This window comes from Castanea sativa, chromosome 5 (assembly GCF_040712315.1).
Source record: "Castanea sativa cultivar Marrone di Chiusa Pesio chromosome 5, ASM4071231v1".
NCBI lineage: Eukaryota > Viridiplantae > Streptophyta > Magnoliopsida > Fagales > Fagaceae > Castanea > Castanea sativa.
Window position 1 is genome coordinate 38979519 of NC_134017.1, and position 21029 is coordinate 39000547.

Consider the following 21029-nt stretch of genomic DNA (forward strand, 5'->3'; position numbering starts at 1 on the left):
TCAACAAGTTGTGGCAAATTATGTGGTCTAAAAGAACTACTCATTGAGATAGGGCAGATTATCTTAATGTAAAAGATAGCAATGGAATACACTCATGGACCAGTCAAGTGCAAAGTTTACGCAAGGTTGTATGAATGATGTTTGCAATGTTGGATTTATGAGAACTTTTAGCTTCACACTTTGTATGAAACTTCTGAATTTATCATTGTAGAAACAAGATCTCATTTATCAAATTTGAAAGTAATGCCCACACCAGTACACCACACACATTGTTGTTAAACCCAGATGGACAGTAAGCCGGTGAAGAGACTGGATAAGGGGTTACTGGTCCAAATTGGTTGGATAGCTCGATTATACATGTAACTTGGAAATTACATCTAGTACTCGGCTTAATATAGTTTACAGCAGAAAACTAGCACAAATAGGCTTGACTCAAAACAGGGAAACAAAATGATGGCAAGTGGAAACAGAAGTCCAAACTTTAAATTTGCTGCAAGAACTTCTATATCATGCTGGTTCCCATTATAAATGAAGTAAGAAAAGGGTTCTCTCTTTTTCTTCTGTTCTGTTGAGAACTAAGACATATTTCTTTCCCGCATCAACAATTCTATCTTCTTGACATCTTCTGGAATGTTGACACCATGAGCATCATGGTCAACCTTGATCACCTGTGATTAATAATGTACCACGCTTGTGAAATTTATTAAAAAATAATTCACATCTCTAATAAAACAAACAAAAAAGAAGCCAATATAAATTGTGATCCACAAAGACGTACTAACATATGAATAATTTCAGCAACTAATAGGTGAACCCAATAAGTTAAATAAGGTCATCTCAGCAACAACTTCTAAGAATGTTATTAATTGCAGAGGACAATTCACAGTGGAATACATTGTTGGGCTTTGTGGAGCCTAATTGTGTTTAATTCGGTTGACGACCTGAATAATGTTGCGTGGTTTTTAATAGGAGATTTTTTGAGGTTTAGTCCATGGAGCGGAGGCTTGGGCTTGTCTGCCCAAGCCGGAGCGCTCATGGACAAGTCTCTTGGGGGTCCGGGGACAACACTCCTGGGAAAAAAATTTTGCTCGTTTTGTAGCTCATTGTGAAACTTGTGCGCAGGATGTAGAAAACGCTATTTTGTGATTAGGGTTTGTTGTTGTCGTTTTTTTTTTTAGAGAAAAAGGACTGTAGCCGCACTTTGTATTTTTCCCTGATAATAGTGAAATCCTTGCAACTCTGTTGCACGTAGGCAAATTGCCAAATCACGTAAATATTGTTTTGTGCGTGTGATTATTTTTCGTTGGCATATGTTTTTCTCTATATTTTGTTTCTCACAGGTTGGGAATTTCGTGGTAATTCCTTGCATACATTTCTAGCAAAATATCCAAATTTGTTTTGGGAGTTACATTCATGTAATGAACAAAAGGATGTGACTTAGGACACATGCGTCATAATAGAATAGCTTTACATACTTATGCTCTTAAAAATGTAAGCCGCTGAGGTCATATAGTTTCTGTCATGAGTTTTCCTCTCATTTTTTAGTTAAGAACCTTTATGTGGACTAACTAGATTTAATGAATGGATATATTATCATCTGCAAGCACCATGCACAACGGATACTCCAAATCACTCAACATTATCAATCAACAGAGGAAAAACAAATTAATATGCTTAGTTTGAAATGCAAATGCACACTGAAACTCAATAGGTGTCATGACTCATGAGCAACATTAATTATAGACAAAACACAAATATCATTGCACAAGTGGTGAGGTCAGCGGCTGTCCTGCATCAAACACACACACCCCAAAAAAAGGAGCATGGGGTAAAATGTAACCATAACTAGACTCTGATCCATGAAGAGTTAAACTGGTAAAGATGACAGATAATTGATCAAATGAATTTAGAACAAGTCAACCAAAATATAAAACAAATGATTGTATGATACCTTCATCTTATAGCCATTCTCAAGGACTTTAAGCTGCTCTAAATCTTCTTCTAGCTGCAATGTAGTAGGTGGAAGATCTGGATATATCTTTAAAAATTGTGTATCATAGCTCTGGCAAGACAAAAGAAAGTCAGCATGGTAAAAGACCACACAGAAATTACTTACATTAGAAGCTCACAGCAACGATCCTTTTTAAACATACAGGTATATCAATACCTGGATACCAAGATGAAGCAAATATGGAAAGTGTGGATTGGCCTTCCCTGACCTGTGTTTCATACATAAAGATAAACATAAATTACTAAGGCTACACACTATTTTGTGTTGGAACATTTTAATATTAAATAATTAAAATGAATAAATTATATAACATAAATATAAAGATGTGGGAGTGAATGTGGAAGATGAGGAGTTAATGAAAATGTTTAATCCCACATTGAAAAGGAGAGAGATTATTTTGTTCTTTTTAATTGTGGTGATTAATGGGCTAACATGAATTGTCTCAAATATTAGGCTAGATACGTGCGCAAGGGGGAGGTGAAGGGTGGAGGTACAATTAATCTTGTAACACCCACTAATCATAATAATGGACCTAATTAATCAGATTAATCCGCGCCTCAGTCCAAATAGTGTTGTGTAATCTCTTTCTTTAAACTAATAAAAATTCAAAAATATTATTCAGTTTCTCTTCGTGTTATTTCCATTATCATTGTGTTTGCACCAACATTTTGTATTGCATCTATATAGGATATTCAATAAAACTCACTTGTTACACGGGATCAGACCCCGTGAAAAATAGATTGCATATCCATGAGTGTCCACCACACATTTCACTCGATTTGGATCTGATGCATCTTCAGGTTTCAAAGATGCAACTGCAGTGCTGAATACAGCATCTGGAGCTGCCTGCAGTACTTAAACTAAACCAATCAACTCATATGGAAAAGGAAAACAAATATCAGGAACAACCCAAAGACAGAAAATTATATTTATATCAAAAGAATAGAGCTGTCCTGCAGATGATACTACAAGATATTGAGCGTGATGAGAGAAGGTTTTACAGGTTAGCCACATTCTTATCTTCTATCAATTAGAATAATTTTCTAAGAAAGAATATTATTTACTTAAGGCAGGAGTTAAAAAAGAAGAAGAAGAAGAAGATAGCACAAGAGTCAATAAACCAAATTTTATTTATCAAAAGATAGAATGTAAAGAAGTAGCATATGTTCTTTCATCCATGTTGAAGAGGAATGTAACTAATGTGTAACTTTCTTAGTTCCAGATATGAATGGCCATCATTTTCCATAAAGAAAAGAAAAAATTACAAATGGCCATCTTATTTATTCACGGAAAATAACTTACCTGCAGAGCTTTGACAACCCCATCTATTATCTCAGGCTCTATAAGGGGCTCATCTCCTTGAATGTTAACAACAATGTCAAATTTCTTTCGAAGCTTTTGAATTGCCTCGTTGCAGCGTTCAGTTCCTGCCAATCAAGCTATTAAGATAACCTTCTGAGTCTATTCAATGGATACAAAAATAAATGTGACTAATAAGGTTGAGCCACTGATCTCACCATTTTGGCAAGATTCTGATGTCATTATCACATCAGCTCCAAATCCCAGACAGATTTCTGCTATCCTCTCATCATCGGTGGCCACAACTTGTAGAAGAGAAAACCAGTTATTATAAATTGAGAGAGAGAGAAAGAGATTACTTTTTAAAAAACTTCTCATGATGATATATGCTGAAGGCATGTGCTGAATCAATTCAAAATGATTCAATTGTTTCAGTTTATTAGTCATTAGTGTAATCCTATATTTGATGCTTAAAATAGCTTCCCTTGCCACAGGCGAGAAGAATCATAGAGTGAAACTAGTCAACCAAATTGGCTAAAGTAATCATTTTGTAATAGATTGCCATTTGAACGCAAGATAAAGTCATAAAAAATGTGATTACGTTGCTGCTTCTGGGTAGTTTGTTATAATGCCCTCACTACAGAATGCAAGACTAATGCTGCCCTTGATCCAGAGCAGAGGCAACATTACAATGCAAATCTCTCTCTCTCTCTCTCTCTCTCTCTCTCCCTCTTTCTCTTAGAATATCATAAAGAACGACTGCAACACATGCCATAGGGTAAAAACACCCATACCTTAACCCAATAAAATGTCAGGAGATCTTGAGGTTCATAATTACATTAGCTATAGTGCATGACTTTGCCTCATTTTGTACATTGTACCATAATTGCCTTTTCTTTTTTTATTTTGGTAAGTAACCAAAATATCAACATCAAAAGGATATTATCCCTTAGTAACAACATATGATGTCAACCATCTTTGGAACAAAAAAAAAAAAAGATATGAAGCTCAATTGCAGGACATACCAAGTTTGTCTAATGTAGTTGCAAGTTTTGCTCTTTCCCATATTCTCTGCCAAGCACAATTTTAGTAAACAAAATCCATAAACCATAGTAAACTTGTGCAGGGCATATAATATTTAAAGACATACTGGTTGAAACAAGAACAAAAAGAGATTAAACATGGGTTAAAAGGACAATTAGTGCCTTGACCAAAAACACAAAAATTGCACTTCATTCAATTCAAATCTTTTCCAAAGTAGCAAATGAATACGCATAATTTTGCATCTGCAATTCCCAATGAACTGACAGTTTCCTGAGCCCAGCCATATACTATGAAAACAAGAACAAAGTCTGTATCTGTAGTTTAACCACTCTGGTTGAAACCACTGATGCTATGGGTGGGGTTGAGGTCAGACTTGGGCTTAATTCACCTTAGGGAGTGCTTTTGGCCCCTGTTCCATCTAAACCCCCCATGCATCGGTTCTCCAAGGAAGCATGGACACTTCATTTAGGGTGTCAAACCCATGTCGTACCCGTATCATACTGGTTTCATACCAGCCGTTTTATGTTATAATTTTTCCAAAATTGGTCGATTCATCATGTCATTCCTGTGTCTGTGTCCGTGCTTCCTAAATCCTTGGTATAGGAGCTAAGATGGTAACACCCAGGTAGGGAAGCCACGGTTGGTCCCCATCGCCCTTTTTTTAAGACCAATCCACCCTCCCAACACCCCCCCCCCCAACACACACACAAAACAAAAGTTGGTTTTTTTTTTTTGCCCCTCTTTTTTTACAAGTGGAGGACAGGGGATTCAAACCCAGGTTGTTCTCAATGAGAGAACTGGACAATGCTATTGAGCTGGAAGACTCTTGGCCTACTTCGAATCAATTTATGAAGCCATCTCACTCAGCAAGTCCAAAAATACATAAAATAGTTTTATGGGCAATAGTAACACGCAGCGAACCAAAACAACTGTAAGGAACAACTCTGCCATTTTCAATCAACCAAAACATGCACCAAGGACTTTTTAATTGGCTATTTAACTATTATTAAGCATTTGTCTAAATTTGTTCTCATCATGCATTTGCTAAGATAAAGTATAAACCATGAAACTGTACTTAAAAAATTAAATAAATAAATAATTTAACAAGCTATATTTGACTTTCGGTTGGACTCAAAACTAAATCAATCCAATTGAAAAACAAAGACAGTTTCAACTCTAAAATGTAGAGTCAGAGTCATAGCTTACATCAACTAAAACAACAAAACCTTAAAATCTCAAAACAATTTAAGGTTGTTAACATGAAAAATGTAGAGCCATACTTAAAAATAAATAAAGAGAGTAAAATGTAGGACCTGAATCATGGGCTTTCCGAGGATTGGAATCAGAGGTTTCCCTTGAAATCGTGAAGAAGCAAAACGAGCTGGTATGACACCAACAACCCGGCTCCGATACTTTGCGCTTCGGCGCGTGCATATCACCGCGTAAACTCCAGCCGCCGCCACTATGGCTGCCCCGGCGAGTAGGCCTTGCACAAGCCATGAACCGGTGGTGCTAGATGTGGGACTCATGACGTTTCAGTTGTTGAGACAGAGAGAAGTGGCGCGTGTGGTGATACTGAGGACATTCGCGCGTGTTTATAGCATTGTAAATTGGAAGGAAGCTTCCTAACGGCGGGAAATCAAACAGTGTCGTTTTTCCACTTTTCTTGTAGCTTCCGCCAAACGGTGCGTTCTGATTATTTTCTCCCATAAGAAAATGACAATTACTATTATCAAAATTACAACTTTATTAAATTTTCCATTCTAAAATTATAAATATTAATTTAAAAATGAAAATTTTAATTTGTACCCTTTTATATTTTCTTTATAATCTTTTTATACTATGATTGGTTTGGGAGGAAAACAAGAGAAAATTGTAATTTTCTATTATTTGATTCGGATAAAAGGAAATAAAGGAAATTGAGTGGATGGACGATAAAGTTTTCTATTTAAACTCCTCATTTGTTTTCTTTCCAAATTGGAGAAAAAAAACCTAGCATGTAAAAAAAAATATTACAAATTCTACCTTAAATGTTTTTAAAAATTTTGATTTTGTCCAAGTTTCAAAATTTGATCCACTCTTCTAACATTTGGTTTGACATTTTTTTTTTTGTCTATTTGTCATTAAAGTGGTTGTTAACGTCACTCTATCTCAAAACAAAATAGTTTTAATGCATTAAAACTATGCAATTTTTGGAGTCTTTTGGCTAAAAATTGTAAAAAACGGAGTTTATTATTGTTATAGGTACTGTTCAAAGTTATTTAGCAAAATGAGGAGAGAGATTGAATTTCGGCAACGGTATTGCCGAAATTGCAAGAAAAAGTAGAATGTGTCAGGGGAGAGAGGAAAATTGAATTTCGGTAATGAGATTACCGAAATTCTTGTCTTGCCCTTACTTGCGAGCCTGCCCGTGAAGTGCCGAAAATCTTTGAAATGAAAAACCAATTGTGGAATGGCATTGCTGAAAATGGGAGGAAAAAAAAAATTGTGGCAACCAAGTTGCCGAAAATGGAGGGGGGAAAAAAAATTCTACATCCACAACATTTTTCACAACAAATTACAGGTGGTTAGTTGTTATTGGTTCAAATTTGAACCTAACACTAAGATAACTTTTTTGCTCCAATAATAACAATAAGTAACAACTTGTCATTTATAATTTGTTGTAAAAATATTGTGAAAATGTTGTGAACATATCATTTCTAAAAAAAATTGTGGTGCCGAAATAGAAGGAAAAGAAAAAAAAAAAAGTGGCAATGTGGCAATGCCATTGCCGAAATAGAGGGAAATTTTTTTTTCCCTCTATTTCGGCAATGGCATTGCCACATTGCCACTTTTTTTTTTTCTTTTCCTTCTATTTCGGCTCCACGATTTTTTTTTGAAATGATACATCCACAACATTTTCACAATATTTTTACAGCAAATCATAAATAGCAAGTTATTACTTATTGTTATTATTGGGGCAAAAAAGTTACCTTAGTGTTAGGTTCAAATTTGAACTAATAACAACTAACCACCTGTAATTTATTGTGAAAAATATTGTGGACGTAGCATCTTTTTTTTTTTTCCCTCCATTTTCGGCAACTTGGTTGCCACAATTCTTTTTTTTTTTTTTTTTTCCTCCCATTTTCGGCAATGCCATTGCCACAATTGGTTTTCCATTTCAGTATTTTGGGCACTTCACGGGCAGGCAGGGCAGGACAAGAATTTCGGTAATGTCATTACCGAAATTCAATTTTCTCTCTCCCCTGACACATTCTACTTTTTCTTGCAATTTCGGCAATACAATTGCCGAAATTCAGTCTCTCTCCTCATTTTGCCAAATAACTTTAAACAGTACCTATAACAATAATAAACTTCGTTTTTTGCAATTTTTAGTCAAAAGACTCCAATTTTTGCTATGTCGGTACAAAAAAATATTTACCACTTCATTTTATTTTGTTGCATTTTTCTCTCATGTTTTTATTTATTTTTACTTTACTTTTCTCTCTTCCTATCTCATATCTCACTCTCTCACATTAGATTACACTTTCTCCACCTCTCATAACCAATTGTGATCCAACATTACATATTCCTCTCTCTCTCTCTCTCAAATGACATCATGTCAAAAAATCTTGTTGATGTCACTGCCACTGCCACTGCCACCGCCACCGCCACCGCCACCGCCATGCATTCATCCATGCCCTTTATCGCTTCAAACACTATCACTTATCATCATTTTGAAGCAACCTCACATCTGGATGGAGATAAAATCAAATTTATCCCAAAAATTAAGGGTGCAATTTAGTCTAAAAAATATAGTACGCCATTGCTTGGAAAATTTCTAAAATAATATCATTTTAATAATATCATTGTGTCATGTCATCAACTCTACTTATTTCTCCTCTATTTCTTGTTTGGGTGGCCATCATGGCTGAGAAAGATGTAAATTTTACTGTGACTACTGTAGCATCAAAGAAACTAAAGGGCCTTTTATATATTTTGAAACACATATAAAACCCATAAATTAAGAGTTTGAATCTTGAAGAACAATGGGAGAGTAGCTGGTTTATTTGTTTTATGAATAGCACCGAGATTTGTAAACATTTCAATATTTGAGTTTATGACTATGGTGAAACATTATTTAATTCATTGATTTGAAGATGCACAGAAATGATGAGTTTGGGTTGTGATGAGGTTCACCACAATCCAACAGGCAATGGAAGTGATGGCAATTCCCCTGATTATGGTGGCCTAGGCAGATTAGAGAGAAAGAAGAAGATGGTGGCCTAGGTAAATGAGAGAAAGAAGAAGAAGAGAGCAGAAAGTTGATGACATTTTTTTTAATAAATACGTACCATACAAAAGCTGCTTTTAAAAAACATTAGTGACTTTTAATTCTTTGACATTACTTTTTTTTTTTTTTTAGAAGGTTTATGACATGACAACTAGTGTCTTATTGGATCTAATAAAAATCAATGGTCAAAAGATGTGGAACTCTTGTAAAGTTACATCATATATATAACTTGAATGTTAAACTACCTAATAACTTGTTACTGAAGTCATATTTTAAAAACTCCACCATTTGATTATATGTTTTTAATATGCACACCAATATTCATGTTAATCAGTTGTTATTTACCATTTAATCCATAAACTTATATTTTATTCATTACTTTAAATTACAAAAACTTGAAACAATTTATTGATGGCGTGATTATTGATATGCAATCATCATGAAATTTCTCAAGTATAGAGAACGCATGAAGACAATGTAATTAAATGGTGAATTTGTTAAAATTCACATTCAATTAAAAAAATATTGAGTATTGTAATATTCTTTAAAGTTACACCTGGTGTAACTTAAATCCAATTCATATATATAATCTTTTAAGTTTTAATTTTTCAATCAAAATGTCACTTAAGAGCATTCTCATTTGGGAATCAAGGAATGTAAAAGCCATTCAAATGCAAAATACATTATCAAATACACAAAACTCTCAAAATCACCACCGATTTAATACTTCAATACTTTTCAAAATTTTACAACACACTACAACAACATCTAGAAATACATTATCATTATAGCACATGCAAACCTTGACATCGATACTTTGTAGGTTGCGTGGAGGTGGACTGTTGAAATTTGGATCACTGAAAAAAAAAAATTTGAGTTTTGCGTTACGAATTGGATTAGGGAAGCAAGGTTGAGTTTTGGGTTGTTGTAGTGGTCACGAGGGTTGTCATGGCAAGAGTGGGTCACAAGTGCTATTGTTGGTGGGTTTGGTTTTGGGTTTTGGTGATTGTCAACTTGTCGGCTTGTCGCTGGTGCTAATGTTGGTGGGTTTGGTTTTAGGTTTGGTACCTGTCATGGCAAGGGTTGGTGGTTGTTGTTGGTGGGGGTTGTTACGCAAAACACTCAAAATCACCACCACATCTGATCCTTCACTACTTTTCAAAATTTTACAACATGCTATGTAACACCCCAAACTCATACCAAGGATTTAGATGCACGACTTGCCTTATAAATAATCAACATTTGCTATAATGGAACAAAGCATAATTAAATATCCACAAATAAGAATCAAACCATCAAACTCTTTCTTATAAAATCCATCAAACTAAAACTTTAACAATAAAGTCTTCAAATACAATCCCAAATAATTTCAAGAATACTAAACTCACTACCCTAAAAAAACATAATAAAAACAGTTCATCAATTAACATAGCTCTAAAAGAAGTCTTCAATCTATGGCTCCAATGATCTACTGCTAAAATAGATTCCATTGCTCCAATCTAAAAGGGTAGAGAAAGGGGGTGAGCTAGAAGCTCAATAAGAGATTACATAAAATGAAGATGTCTTTCAAAACAAAACAATAGTATCATTGACAAAATATAATCTTTACAAAGTGTACATGCAAGTTAGATTTGAGCTTATTTATGGGAGTGAAATAAGTTATCTAACAGTATATTTACATCAGAAAGTTCGAAAAGATGCAAGTTTTAACATGGCACTCAAATAAGAAAAAAAAAAGTAACGGTAGGACATGAAAAAAATGCACATTTAAACAAGAAGAAGAAGAAGTTGATTATCAAAGCAATACCGGATGTATGTGGAAAACCCTAGAGAAGGGATAAAAGAACCACGATTTGAGCAATAACATAACATTCTTGCTCGGCTCAGCTTGTATTATGTATCAGAAAGAGATTAGTTTACAATGAAGTTGCCTTTCTTTCCTACCAACTCTCCACTTTCATCTCAAAATATCTATTTGGGTTCTTGCCCTAGAAGCATAACTGCATGTTCCTTTGATACTCTAAGGAACATGGCTGAGTACAAAGGACCAATGTCAAGTCATCATATTCTCTCTTTTGGATCTTTTCACAGCTGTGATATTATCTGCTCACTAAAGGATAAGAACTGCGCCAACATGGCACTGGAACCAAAAGGTAGGTAGCTTTGCCACTGTTTGGGAGACAAGTTTTGGTTATCAAAAGGGATATCAGGAATACTGTGATTGGTACACGTGTCTCTAAGGTGACTTATTGTGCATTCAACCAATAAAGGGTGCTATTATAGCCTTTAACCCTGAAAAGTCACTGTCCCTTTTTGGTGATTGCTTGAGTACCGTGTCAAGTATAAATCTTACTTCCTTCCCAAGGCAGTCACGGCTTTAACACTAATCAAGACAAAATCTCTTAGCCATCACTTGCTCTCCCTTCCCTCACAGCTGCTCCACGTGTAGAGTCCAGATTCAACCACTTATGCATTCTTCCATGCCTTAGTGGTGTTATGTACACAAAGCATTTACAAATAGTTTTAACAGTAATATAATATATTCTATAAAACTGTCAGAAAGAAAACATTTAATTATAACACTGTAAGCATTTACAAATAGTTTTAACAGTAATATTATATATTCTATAAAACTATCAGAAAGAAAACATTTAACTATAACACTGTAATCAATAAATAAAATAGTAATCACTTTAGTTAGCCAAAATACACTAGATAGGTAGAAACAATATATTATAGTAAGGACAAAATTTAGCTACAAAACCAGTTGTAGCCTAATGCTACAAACTGCTCTAATAAACTGACATGTGTAAAAAATAGCATGTGCATTGCACATGATTTTTTAAGTAAACTTAACCCAACTAACCTTAGTTAACTACATTACCTATTAAAAAAAATAAAAAATAAAAACTAAAAACCTAAAAAATATAATCTCTCTCTCTCTCTCTCTCTCTCTCTCTCTCTCTCTCCTCTCATCGAAGAAACCCATCTCCCATCGATCCCAAACCCTCCTGTCTCCACCGCCGGCCAACCTCAAATCCAATACTGTCTCCACCGTTGACCCACCACCTCAAATCCTGTACTGTCTCCACCGCCGGCTCACCACCTCAAATCCTTCTCTGTCTCCACCGCTTGCCCACCCATCGCCGGCCCACCTCAAATCCTCCCAGTGCTGATATACTGTGGTTTTGCTTCCTTATATTGTGGTTTTACCATTGTTTTTGTGATGCTTATTTAGTTTTTTTGGTGTACATCTTTCAAGTAGAGACACTATCTGTGCTACATTTGATTCGAAGGAAAGCTGATTTGGTGGATTCAACAAAATAGGTGCCATTAAATTTTTGATAAATGAAAAACTTCAGGCTCGTAGTGAGAAGATAATGAGAATATGTGGAATCTTTTCTTGTGGCTTTAACTTCTTCAGGAATTTGGATAAGGTTTCTGATATTTGACACTAATATGCTTTTCTTTATTTGTAAGGTTATTTTTTGCTGGTCCCATTGTCATCGTCATCAACTATTGCAGATGAAGCTTTTTACATATTTCATAAATTGTGGTGCTCTTGTTTGGACAAAGGCCCTTCTATGATTGAAATTGTAATTTTCCTCCTCATTAAATGCATCTTAAATTCTGCTTCGTCATATTTTTCTTTTCTTTTGCAAGTAAATCTACTTCATCCTTGACATGACATTGCAATATGAACAAATTGTTACTGGCCAGCTGCGTGTGTACAAGAGTGAAACAATAAATTTGGGCCATACAAGGGTAGAGATGACGGCCAATGATATTATAGGTACTCTCTATTGAGGTTGGCCAGCGGTGGAGATAAAGGGTTTGGGTTGGCCGATCGGCGGTGGAGACAGGAGGGTTTGGGACCGGTGGGAGATGGGTTTCTTCAATGAGAGAGAGAGAGAGAGAGAGAGATAATATTTTTTTAGGTTTTTAGTTTTTATTTTTTTAATAGGTAGTGTAGTTAATTAGGGTTAGTTGGGTTAAGTTTACTTAAAAAAATTATGTGCAATGCACATGCTATTTTTTACACATGTCAGTTTATTAGAATAGTTTATAGCCTTAGGCTACAACTAGTTTTGTAACTAAATTTTGTCCTTATAGTAATAAACAACTTTTCCACTTATAAAGGTCCAAAGCAATAAAACAATAGTTTAGTATGGAAAATATTAAACATTAGCCAGATGTTGATACCCATTTTCGCGACACATTTTCTACAAGCCCGACTTCCTTGTAAGCTTAATTCATGTATTATATTATATTTTATTCTTTTAAGCATGGCCCAAGCCTATGCGACTTATTGGGGAAAATTGAGGAAGTGTGGTTTGGAGGGTATGGGTCGGTTCCTTTCGGACCTTTTGCATGAGCCCAGCCCATGCGTGCTACCAAGTGGGCAAGGGACACTGGTAGCACCTCAGGCTCATGAAAGAGGTCTTGTATCCAAAATTTTCACCCCAAAACAGCTTTTATACTCTGGGTGACTGTGACCCAAAGTTTCTGCCCAAACCTTTTTCTTCCTTTAAACACAGTTGGCTCCCATTGACCAACTCTATATGCTAACCCTCACTTAGGTGAGCCTCCCAATGGTCTGAAATTTCTGACCAAAGGCAACCAATTAGAGAAAACCCACTTTATTTCCAAAATCATGCTAAAAGTATACCAAACTCTTCCCTAAACAAAAGTAACCCAAGCCAAAACACCAAAATAGTATCATAGGGGATAAAAGCCTCTTCCACTACTAAAAAACCAGTCAAGAGCAACACCCCAAACTCTATATAAAACTCTCTCTTTAGCTCATAAAAAAACCAACCACATTCTACCTAGAGACCTGAAATTTCAGAGCAAAAGCCCATTCATCCAGTCAACAATCTCACAATTCCGAACCTTAGGGGTGAGAATATGGGTACAGGGAAACCTTCCCTCTCTTCCTCACAACCTCTCTCAATTTCCTCTTCTCGGTGACTGTGAGTCGAAGTTTCAGACCTATTGAACCACGTTTTCCCCATAGAGCTGAAACTCGAGAGCAAAAACCCACTGAGCTAGGAAACATTCTCACAATTCTGAACCTTAGGGGTGGAAATATGGGTACAGGGGAGTCTTCCCTCTCTTCCTCGCAACCTCTCTCAATTTCTCTTCTCGGTGACTGTGGATCAAAGTTTCAGACCTATTGTGTTTTTATGCTTTTCAGCACTTTTGTTTTTAGTATTTTGATTTTCTCTTGTAAAAGCACCATTAGCCTTTTGTTCATTATACATTTGGAATTTTGGGTTTGATTCTCCATAATAAACACTTCTAAAGAACCCAAGGGGAGATTTGGGCCATTCTCACATTTTTTGCCCTTGTCGCAAAACGTCCCCGACACCAGATAAAGACATAAGCTACTAAACACTCGGTGGGTGATTCCCATGGGAAACAATAACACTAACCTCAAAGAGACAACACTAGCTCTAAAGAGCAAACGATAACACTGCACCACACTACAGTAACACTGCATCGGCTGAAGGCCAACACAACCCTGTGTTGGCAAAGGTTGCAGATTGTCTAGCTAACCACTTGAAAACATTCTTCACTTATTACGATATTGTCAATACCAATCATATATCATATAACAAATACTTTCTCAAAAATATACTTTTGAAATAACACTCAAGAAATAATAAAATTCAAATATGCATATAAAGCATTGACAATGGTATAAATTTTTGAAACTTCACTTTTGCAAATATGTGTGTGTGTGTGTGTGTGTGTGTATATATATATAATTATACACATCTTGAGAGATGTCATATTCTGAACTCTACTTACTTCTAGTTGCTAAACCAAGCTTCACTTCAATTGTCAGGAATGATGACAATGGTATAAGTTTTTGAAACTTCACTTTTGCAAATATGTGTGTGTATATATATATACACACACACACATCTTGAAAGATGTCATTTTCTGAAGTTTATTCACTTCTAGTTGCTAAACCAAACTTCATTTCAATTGTCCGGCGCAATGTCAACTAGAACCTAATTAAGGATCAAATAACTCAATAAGGGCAGGTTTCGAATAACCAAAAAGTCCTTATATAAAATTTTCCTTAGCCACTGTGAAAATTTCGCAATATTAAATCTAACATAGCTTTCTAATATACATCATGTCTATAATATATTTTATATAATTGTAGTGTAATCCCTAATACTAGAATCTGCTATACCTATATATATAGCCTATTTTCCCTTGAATATATCAATATAATTACTAAGACTTCCATGCGATTATGAGATGATGAATCCTAAGTCAAAGATGCGTTTAATGATTCCAATAAAGTATGTATAGTTAGATGTTTACCTCAGTACAATATGAACTTGTTGGTTGCTCTAGTAGTACCACATTATTCTATTCTTTTCAATGTAGAAAAACCCTAATTCTCTGCTTCTAAACCTTTACATGCTAAGCACTGACTTCTTCTTTCTTTCTTTTTCTTTTTTTCCAGAATCTTGTAGTCTCTCTCTTCCTTTCATGTGGCTGACTTAAAAGACCTAGTACACACACACACACACATACACACACACACCCCTCTAAAATAACACTCCAATTCAGTCTAGGGAGACCAATCCCACTCCAATTAGTCCTCTTAAATAAATTCAGCTTTACATGTTAAATACATTTCCTACTTAGGCTGGAATTAACGTTTCTTACTTGGGCTCGAAATTAAAACCCATTAAAACATATCTTCTTAGTCTCCAAGAAGCCCATAAAAATTAAAAAAGCTTCCAAGACTTTAATTCCCAATTAAACTCAAATTAAGGTTGATTAGATAGGCTAGAACTCTAAAGGATCCCAATAACACTTAAACTCCTAATCCAAATAGGTTTTAATCTCTTATCATTTTCTTTAACTAATAAGGAGACTAAAAGTTTAATATGAATAATTCACAAAATAACTCTCCGCGTTACAGATTTTATTATTTATTTTCTTTGTAGATTTCATAATATAAAATAATATCACATTCAAAATAAATTAAATAATACATCAATTTCACTAGAAGCAATTAAATTAAATTTAAGTGAGTCAAGTGTTACACACTATAACAACATCTAAAAATACATTATCATTATATCACATGCAAACCTCAACAGTGATACTCTTTAGGTTAGATGGTGGTGGATTGTTGAAATTTGGATCATTGAGAGTTTTGGGTTGTGATTTGGATAAGGGAAGCAAGGTTGAGTTTTGGGTTTTGGTGGTTGTCGCTGGTGTTGGTATTGGTGGGTTTGGTTTTAGGTTGTCATGGCTGGGGTTGGTGGTTGTTTGGCAGTGGAGGTTATTACTAGGTCAGGATGGGGTTTGGGTGGTGATGATGAGTTTAGCCACTATTGTTTTTGGGTCTAGTTAATATTTGTCTTGTTGGTACGAATTTTAATAAATTATTTTAATCCGATAAATGGTAAAATAAAGAATGAGATGTATGTTGTCTTAGTTTTGGGTCTAGTTACCATTTGTCTTGTTGGTGTGGATTTTAATAGATTATTTTTAAATGGAATGAATTGTAAAAAGAATATGATATATGTTATATTGTTAAAGTGGAAATGTAAGTATATATTGCCACCCAAATTCATCAGTGGAGTGATATGAGCTCAGATTCCTTGCCATGTGTGCTTAGATTCGAGTCTCACCAATGGGCGGGGTTTGTAATGAGTATACCACTCTCTCTCCTTCATATTTTTTTTTTCATATATATATATATATATATATATATATATATATATATATACACACGATACGATACCTTTTATTTACCTGCAGCGACACCCCTTGGGGTGTAGTAATAAATCTCTTATGAGGGACCTCCACCGAAGTAACTTCCTCCCACACTTGCTTTGGCATAGTCATAAACTCCAACTCTTAAGCAAGCTTTGGCTAAAGGCCTGGTTCCATAGTAGTCAGTCGCATCCTCATCCTCTGATTACCTTAATGAAATTTCATTGTAGTAGTTGGCGCTTAGCCGTCCACCAATCAATCGTAAGGCTTCAGCCCAATCGCGAAGTTCTCATAAGCGGATTTCCGGTTCGCTAGGTAGACCGGCCCCTATTATTCATTCAATAGGCAGGTAGGGAAGCCCAAAGAGTTCCACCTCTTCTCTTTAATAGGTATGTATGACAGCTTGTTTCATTGCTGAAATATAAAATAAAGTCAAGCAGGTGCTGGTAACATAAGACAAGACTGGTGATTCATCCAATCAATCAATAAGGATCGAAGTGGCCGTAAGAAAGGACTTGCCTAGCCTCTCGCCCAGTAATAGAGTAAGAAAGGGGCCAATAGCTAGTCAGTATAAAGCCGAGAATTTGTACATCCTTCAGTTGCCAACCATTCATAGGTTTTTCCTCGTTTTTGGATAGCCAAAAAAAAAGCTGAAGATCGGTAATCAATGCCAGGTGAAGCTGGAACCTGAAGGGCTATTGGGTTTCGATCTATGCCCCTCGCTTTTATTTCATCGAAAGGATCAAGTGGCTTTCGATCACGAAATGTCTCTGTCCCTCTCTCCGGTTGCTCAGATGCTACTACGCCTACGCCTGCAACAACTAATAAGGGCCCTTTTTCGAACGTTTGGAGAGGCTCACGTATTCTATCTATCTCTATGAATATGAAGGAATTTCAAATGGATTGATCACTAAAAAAGGTGCAGAGTCAAAACGGGATTCAAACCTAACGCTATTGATGAACCGATCCAATGGATCCACTCGTAAGAAGTTCCTATATTCTTTCTGGTGGAATCGGGAAGCATTAATCACAAGCAAGATACAAAGTTACCCCATAGGAAGTATCAAGGGGGTGTTACTAATGGAACTTGTAGGAATAGGCTTACCCTATTATTTCTTTTATTGCGTTTCATAAGGTGTAAAGTAGCATCCAATCTTTCTCACTATCCTTTCTTCTTTCTTTGGAACCAGACTCTCTCTCTTTCTGGGAGAGAGATCAAGGAGCGTATGCTACCGTTGACCCACCTCTTCCTCCTTTCCAGCTCTGAATCAAATAGAAAATTTCGGACTGAAAATTCTGACTGGAATGATTAAAGAACTGCATCTCATTCCATCGGGGCCTTATGTCTCGAAAAAGAGTCCCTACTTGTACTCTATGTACTGACTGCCTGCCTCAATGCCCGCTAACGTACTGGTCAAGTTACTGAGTTCCTAGAAACGAGAAAGGAATATTTTTGGCCCCAACGACAAAGGAACGGGCATTTTCGGGGACTAGCCCGCTTCCCATTACTCAAGAGGTCAATTCCTTGCACATAATTAAGGGAGCCATTGAAAGGTGACTAAAACACCAGAAACGGGGACTACCCAAGCTAATGATAGAGGCAAGAAAACTTTCCGGCCAAGTCCCATTAATTGATCATAACGATATCGTGGAAATGTTGCACGGACCCATATATATAAAAACAGAAACAGAATCACCTTGATACTAAACCAGATCAAGCCTGGGATCTTCTTGAAAATGGGAAAATCTAGGATAGGCGGCCAACCTCCTGGAGAGAGCGATGTGCATAGACCGGGTGAGTAGGGATGCAGCTCTGTGGACCGCTTGTCGGGCCTAATAAGTGGTGGTATCACACCCTTCTCAAGGGAACCGTACGTGACGCTCGCGTCATACGGCTCTGTCCCGGAAGAAGGACCCCCCATCTTTCTTTTGACCAACAGGTCCTCGAACCAACCTGTCCCCCCTTTCTTGGTAAGCGGTTTCTTTTCATTCATTCATTGATTGATTCAATGATATATATATAAGATTTTTAAAAAAAAATTTATGGCAATTGGCAATGCTCTCAATGTTAAAAATACATAGTTTGGCATCTTCAATGTAGTGGAGTTTTAATGTTTGTGGCGTTAAAATAGCTTTTCAAGCCTAAAGCGAGCTTTACAAGTAACCATAGCCCGCCATTGCTGTGTGGGACTGAAGGGATAATGAGATACCGAGCAACTATTTATTATATCATTTCAAACTCACATTTTTACATTTTAAACATTATTATATATATTTTTATTCACCTTTCCATTCATTCAGATGTATTTCAAAAAAATTATAAAAATCTACTCTCAAAGTAATCTGCCACTGCCAAAAATATCATAATCAGGCTACTACCAGCTCCGCAGGTTCGAGCTTCAACATTTTCTCACTTTTTTTTTTATTCTCATTTTCATGGCAAATTTTCATGGAGGCCAAACAACTCCAACCAGAGGAACAACTTTACCCTCAACACAGAGAACCACAATCACAGTCACAATCACACTCTCCAGCCTACCAAGCTCTTCTCAGAGCAGGTCCAAGTGTCAGACCCCTCCAACAAGTCCACGCTCAAATCATCGTCTTAGGCAAGTACCGAAATCTAGCCATTATCACCAAGCTCCTCACGCTAGCTTGTGCCGCTGGCTCAATATCCTACACTCGCCGTCTCTTCCTCACTGTTCCAAACCCAGACTCTTTTCTCTTCAACTCTCTCATCAAAGGCTCCTCCAAATTCGCCTTCTCAAACGACGCCATCTTCTTCTACCGCCGGATGCTCCTGGCTAATATTTCGCCTTCGAATTATACTTTCACGTCTGTAATCAAAGCGTGCGCTGATCTTTCTGCTTCCAGACTGAGTAAAGGGATCCATTCCCATATTTTGGTTTGTGGGTATGGCTCGGATTCGTTTGTTCAGGCTGCACTTGTTACATTCTATGCAAAGACTGGTGATTTGGAAGTTGCCCGGAAAGTGTTTGATAAAATGCCGGAAAGAACGGTTGTGGCATGGAATTCGATGATTTCGGGGTACGAGCAAAATGGGTTTTCAAAGGAAGCTATTGGGTTGTTTTATCAGATGCGGGAGTGGGGCTTTAAGCCCGACTCGACAACGTTTGTGAGTGTATTGTCGGCTTGTGCTCAGTTGGGGGCAATTGGTTTGGGTTGTTGGGTACATGATTATGTTATTAGTAATGGTTTTGATGTCAACGTGGTTCTTGGTACTTCTTTCATTAATATGTTTTCTAGATGTGGGAATGTGACCAAAGCTCGAGAAGTTTTCGATTTGATGAGTGAATGGAATGTTATTGCTTGGACAGCTATGATTTCCGGGTATGGAATGCATGGTTATGGTAAAGAAGCAATGGAGCTCTTTGGAAAAATGAGAATTCATGGTCCACGTCCTAATAATGTCACATTTGTTGCTGTCCTGTCAGCATGTGCTCATGCAGGGCTTATTCAGGAAGGGCGCTGCGCCTTTGGATCTATGAGGAAAGAGTTTGGTTTGGTGCCTGGAGTGGAACATCATGTTTGCATGGTTGATATGTTTGGGCGTGCTGGGCTTCTCAATGATGCCCAAGCATTTATCAAAGAATTGAATCCTAGGGAGCTAACTCCAGCAATTTGGACTGCAATGCTTGGGGCTTGCAAGATGCATAAGAATTTTGATCTTGGAGTGGAAGTTGCTGAGCATCTCTTAGCTGTTGAACCAGAAAATCCAGGTCATTATGTTTTGCTTTCAAATATATATGCAGTGACTGGTAAGATGGATCGAGTGGAGTTGGTTAGAAACCTGATGATCCGAAGAGGCCTAAAGAAGCAAGTTGGCTATAGCACAATAGAGGTTGACCAGAAGACTTATTTGTTTAGCATGGGTGACAAGTCCCACCCTGAGACAAATGAAGTTTATCGGTATTTAGACGAATTGATGTCGCGGTGTAGAGAAGCAGGATACGTACCAGCACCTGAGTCGGTGATGCATGAGTTGGAAGAAGAGGAGAGGGAATATGCTCTTAGATACCATAGTGAGAAGCTTGCAATAGCGTTTGGGTTATTGAAAACCAGCAGTGGTGTAGCCATCAGGATTGTGAAAAACCTTAGAATGTGTGAGGATTGTCATTCAGCAATTAAGTACATCTCAATTGTCTCTAACAGAGAAATTATCATCCGGGATAAGCTTCGTTTCCATCACTTTAATGATGGTTCGTGTTCTTGTCTCGATTACTGGTGATGAATTCTATTTGCTTGCTCAGGCTTGAGTGGCTCAACAATTTTGCTAGATTGATTATCATGGGGTAAGGTTCATCAAGGCAGTCAAAAGGTTTACTGAATTACAATTTTGCAGGCTGTAGATCTGGTCTCAAACCAAAACAGATTGGGTTTGGTGCTATGAAAAAAAGAAGTGGAGAAAGGTCTACTTAACAAGGAACGATATCAGATCCATGAAACCAAAGGCTTTAACATAGCATTAGTTGTTATATTGCCTAATCTTTGCGTGTACCATACAATTGCCTAAGTGGTGTCATCTAAAGCTCATAGGTAGAATAAATTGACAAGGCTTATTTGTTATCATTGTGAAGTGGACAATAATTTCATTTCTATATATTCGCATAAAAAAAATTCTATTTA

The 21029-nt window shown here is 36.6% G+C and overlaps 2 protein-coding genes across 2 annotated transcripts; one reads left to right on the forward strand and one right to left on the reverse strand.

Moving 5' to 3' along the window:
* Window positions 1–205: 205 nt before the first annotated feature.
* Window positions 206–5949, reverse strand: LOC142633240 (3-deoxy-manno-octulosonate cytidylyltransferase, mitochondrial-like). The gene is made up of 8 exons (XM_075807460.1): window positions 5668–5949; window positions 4336–4381; window positions 3529–3615; window positions 3314–3438; window positions 2718–2857; window positions 2168–2219; window positions 1952–2062; window positions 206–668 (listed from the first exon to the last, which is right to left on the reverse strand). Exons 1-8 carry the CDS (start codon window positions 5881–5883, stop codon window positions 576–578), a joined length of 870 nt encoding a protein of 289 aa, XP_075663575.1. The 5' UTR covers window positions 5884–5949; the 3' UTR covers window positions 206–575.
* A 12759-nt stretch (window positions 5950–18708) lies between these two features.
* Window positions 18709–21029, forward strand: LOC142633754 (pentatricopeptide repeat-containing protein At2g33760). Its single transcript, XM_075808007.1, has one exon. The coding sequence runs from the start codon at window positions 18832–18834 to the stop codon at window positions 20629–20631; it is 1800 nt and encodes a 599-aa protein (XP_075664122.1). The 5' UTR covers window positions 18709–18831; the 3' UTR covers window positions 20632–21029.

Coding starts and splice junctions, on each gene's coding strand:
- LOC142633240 (XM_075807460.1), bottom strand. CDS start 5,883: ATGAGTCCCACATCTAGCACCACCGGTTCATGGCTTGTGCAAGGCCTA. Junction 2,220..2,717: donor GGTCTGATCCCGTGTAACAA/GTGAGTTTTATT, acceptor TATGAAACACAG/GTCAGGGAAGGCCAATCCAC. Junction 2,063..2,167: donor TGCTTCATCTTGGTATCCAG/GTATTGATATAC, acceptor TTGTCTTGCCAG/AGCTATGATACACAATTTTT.
- LOC142633754 (XM_075808007.1), top strand. CDS start 18,832: ATGGAGGCCAAACAACTCCAACCAGAGGAACAACTTTACCCTCAACAC.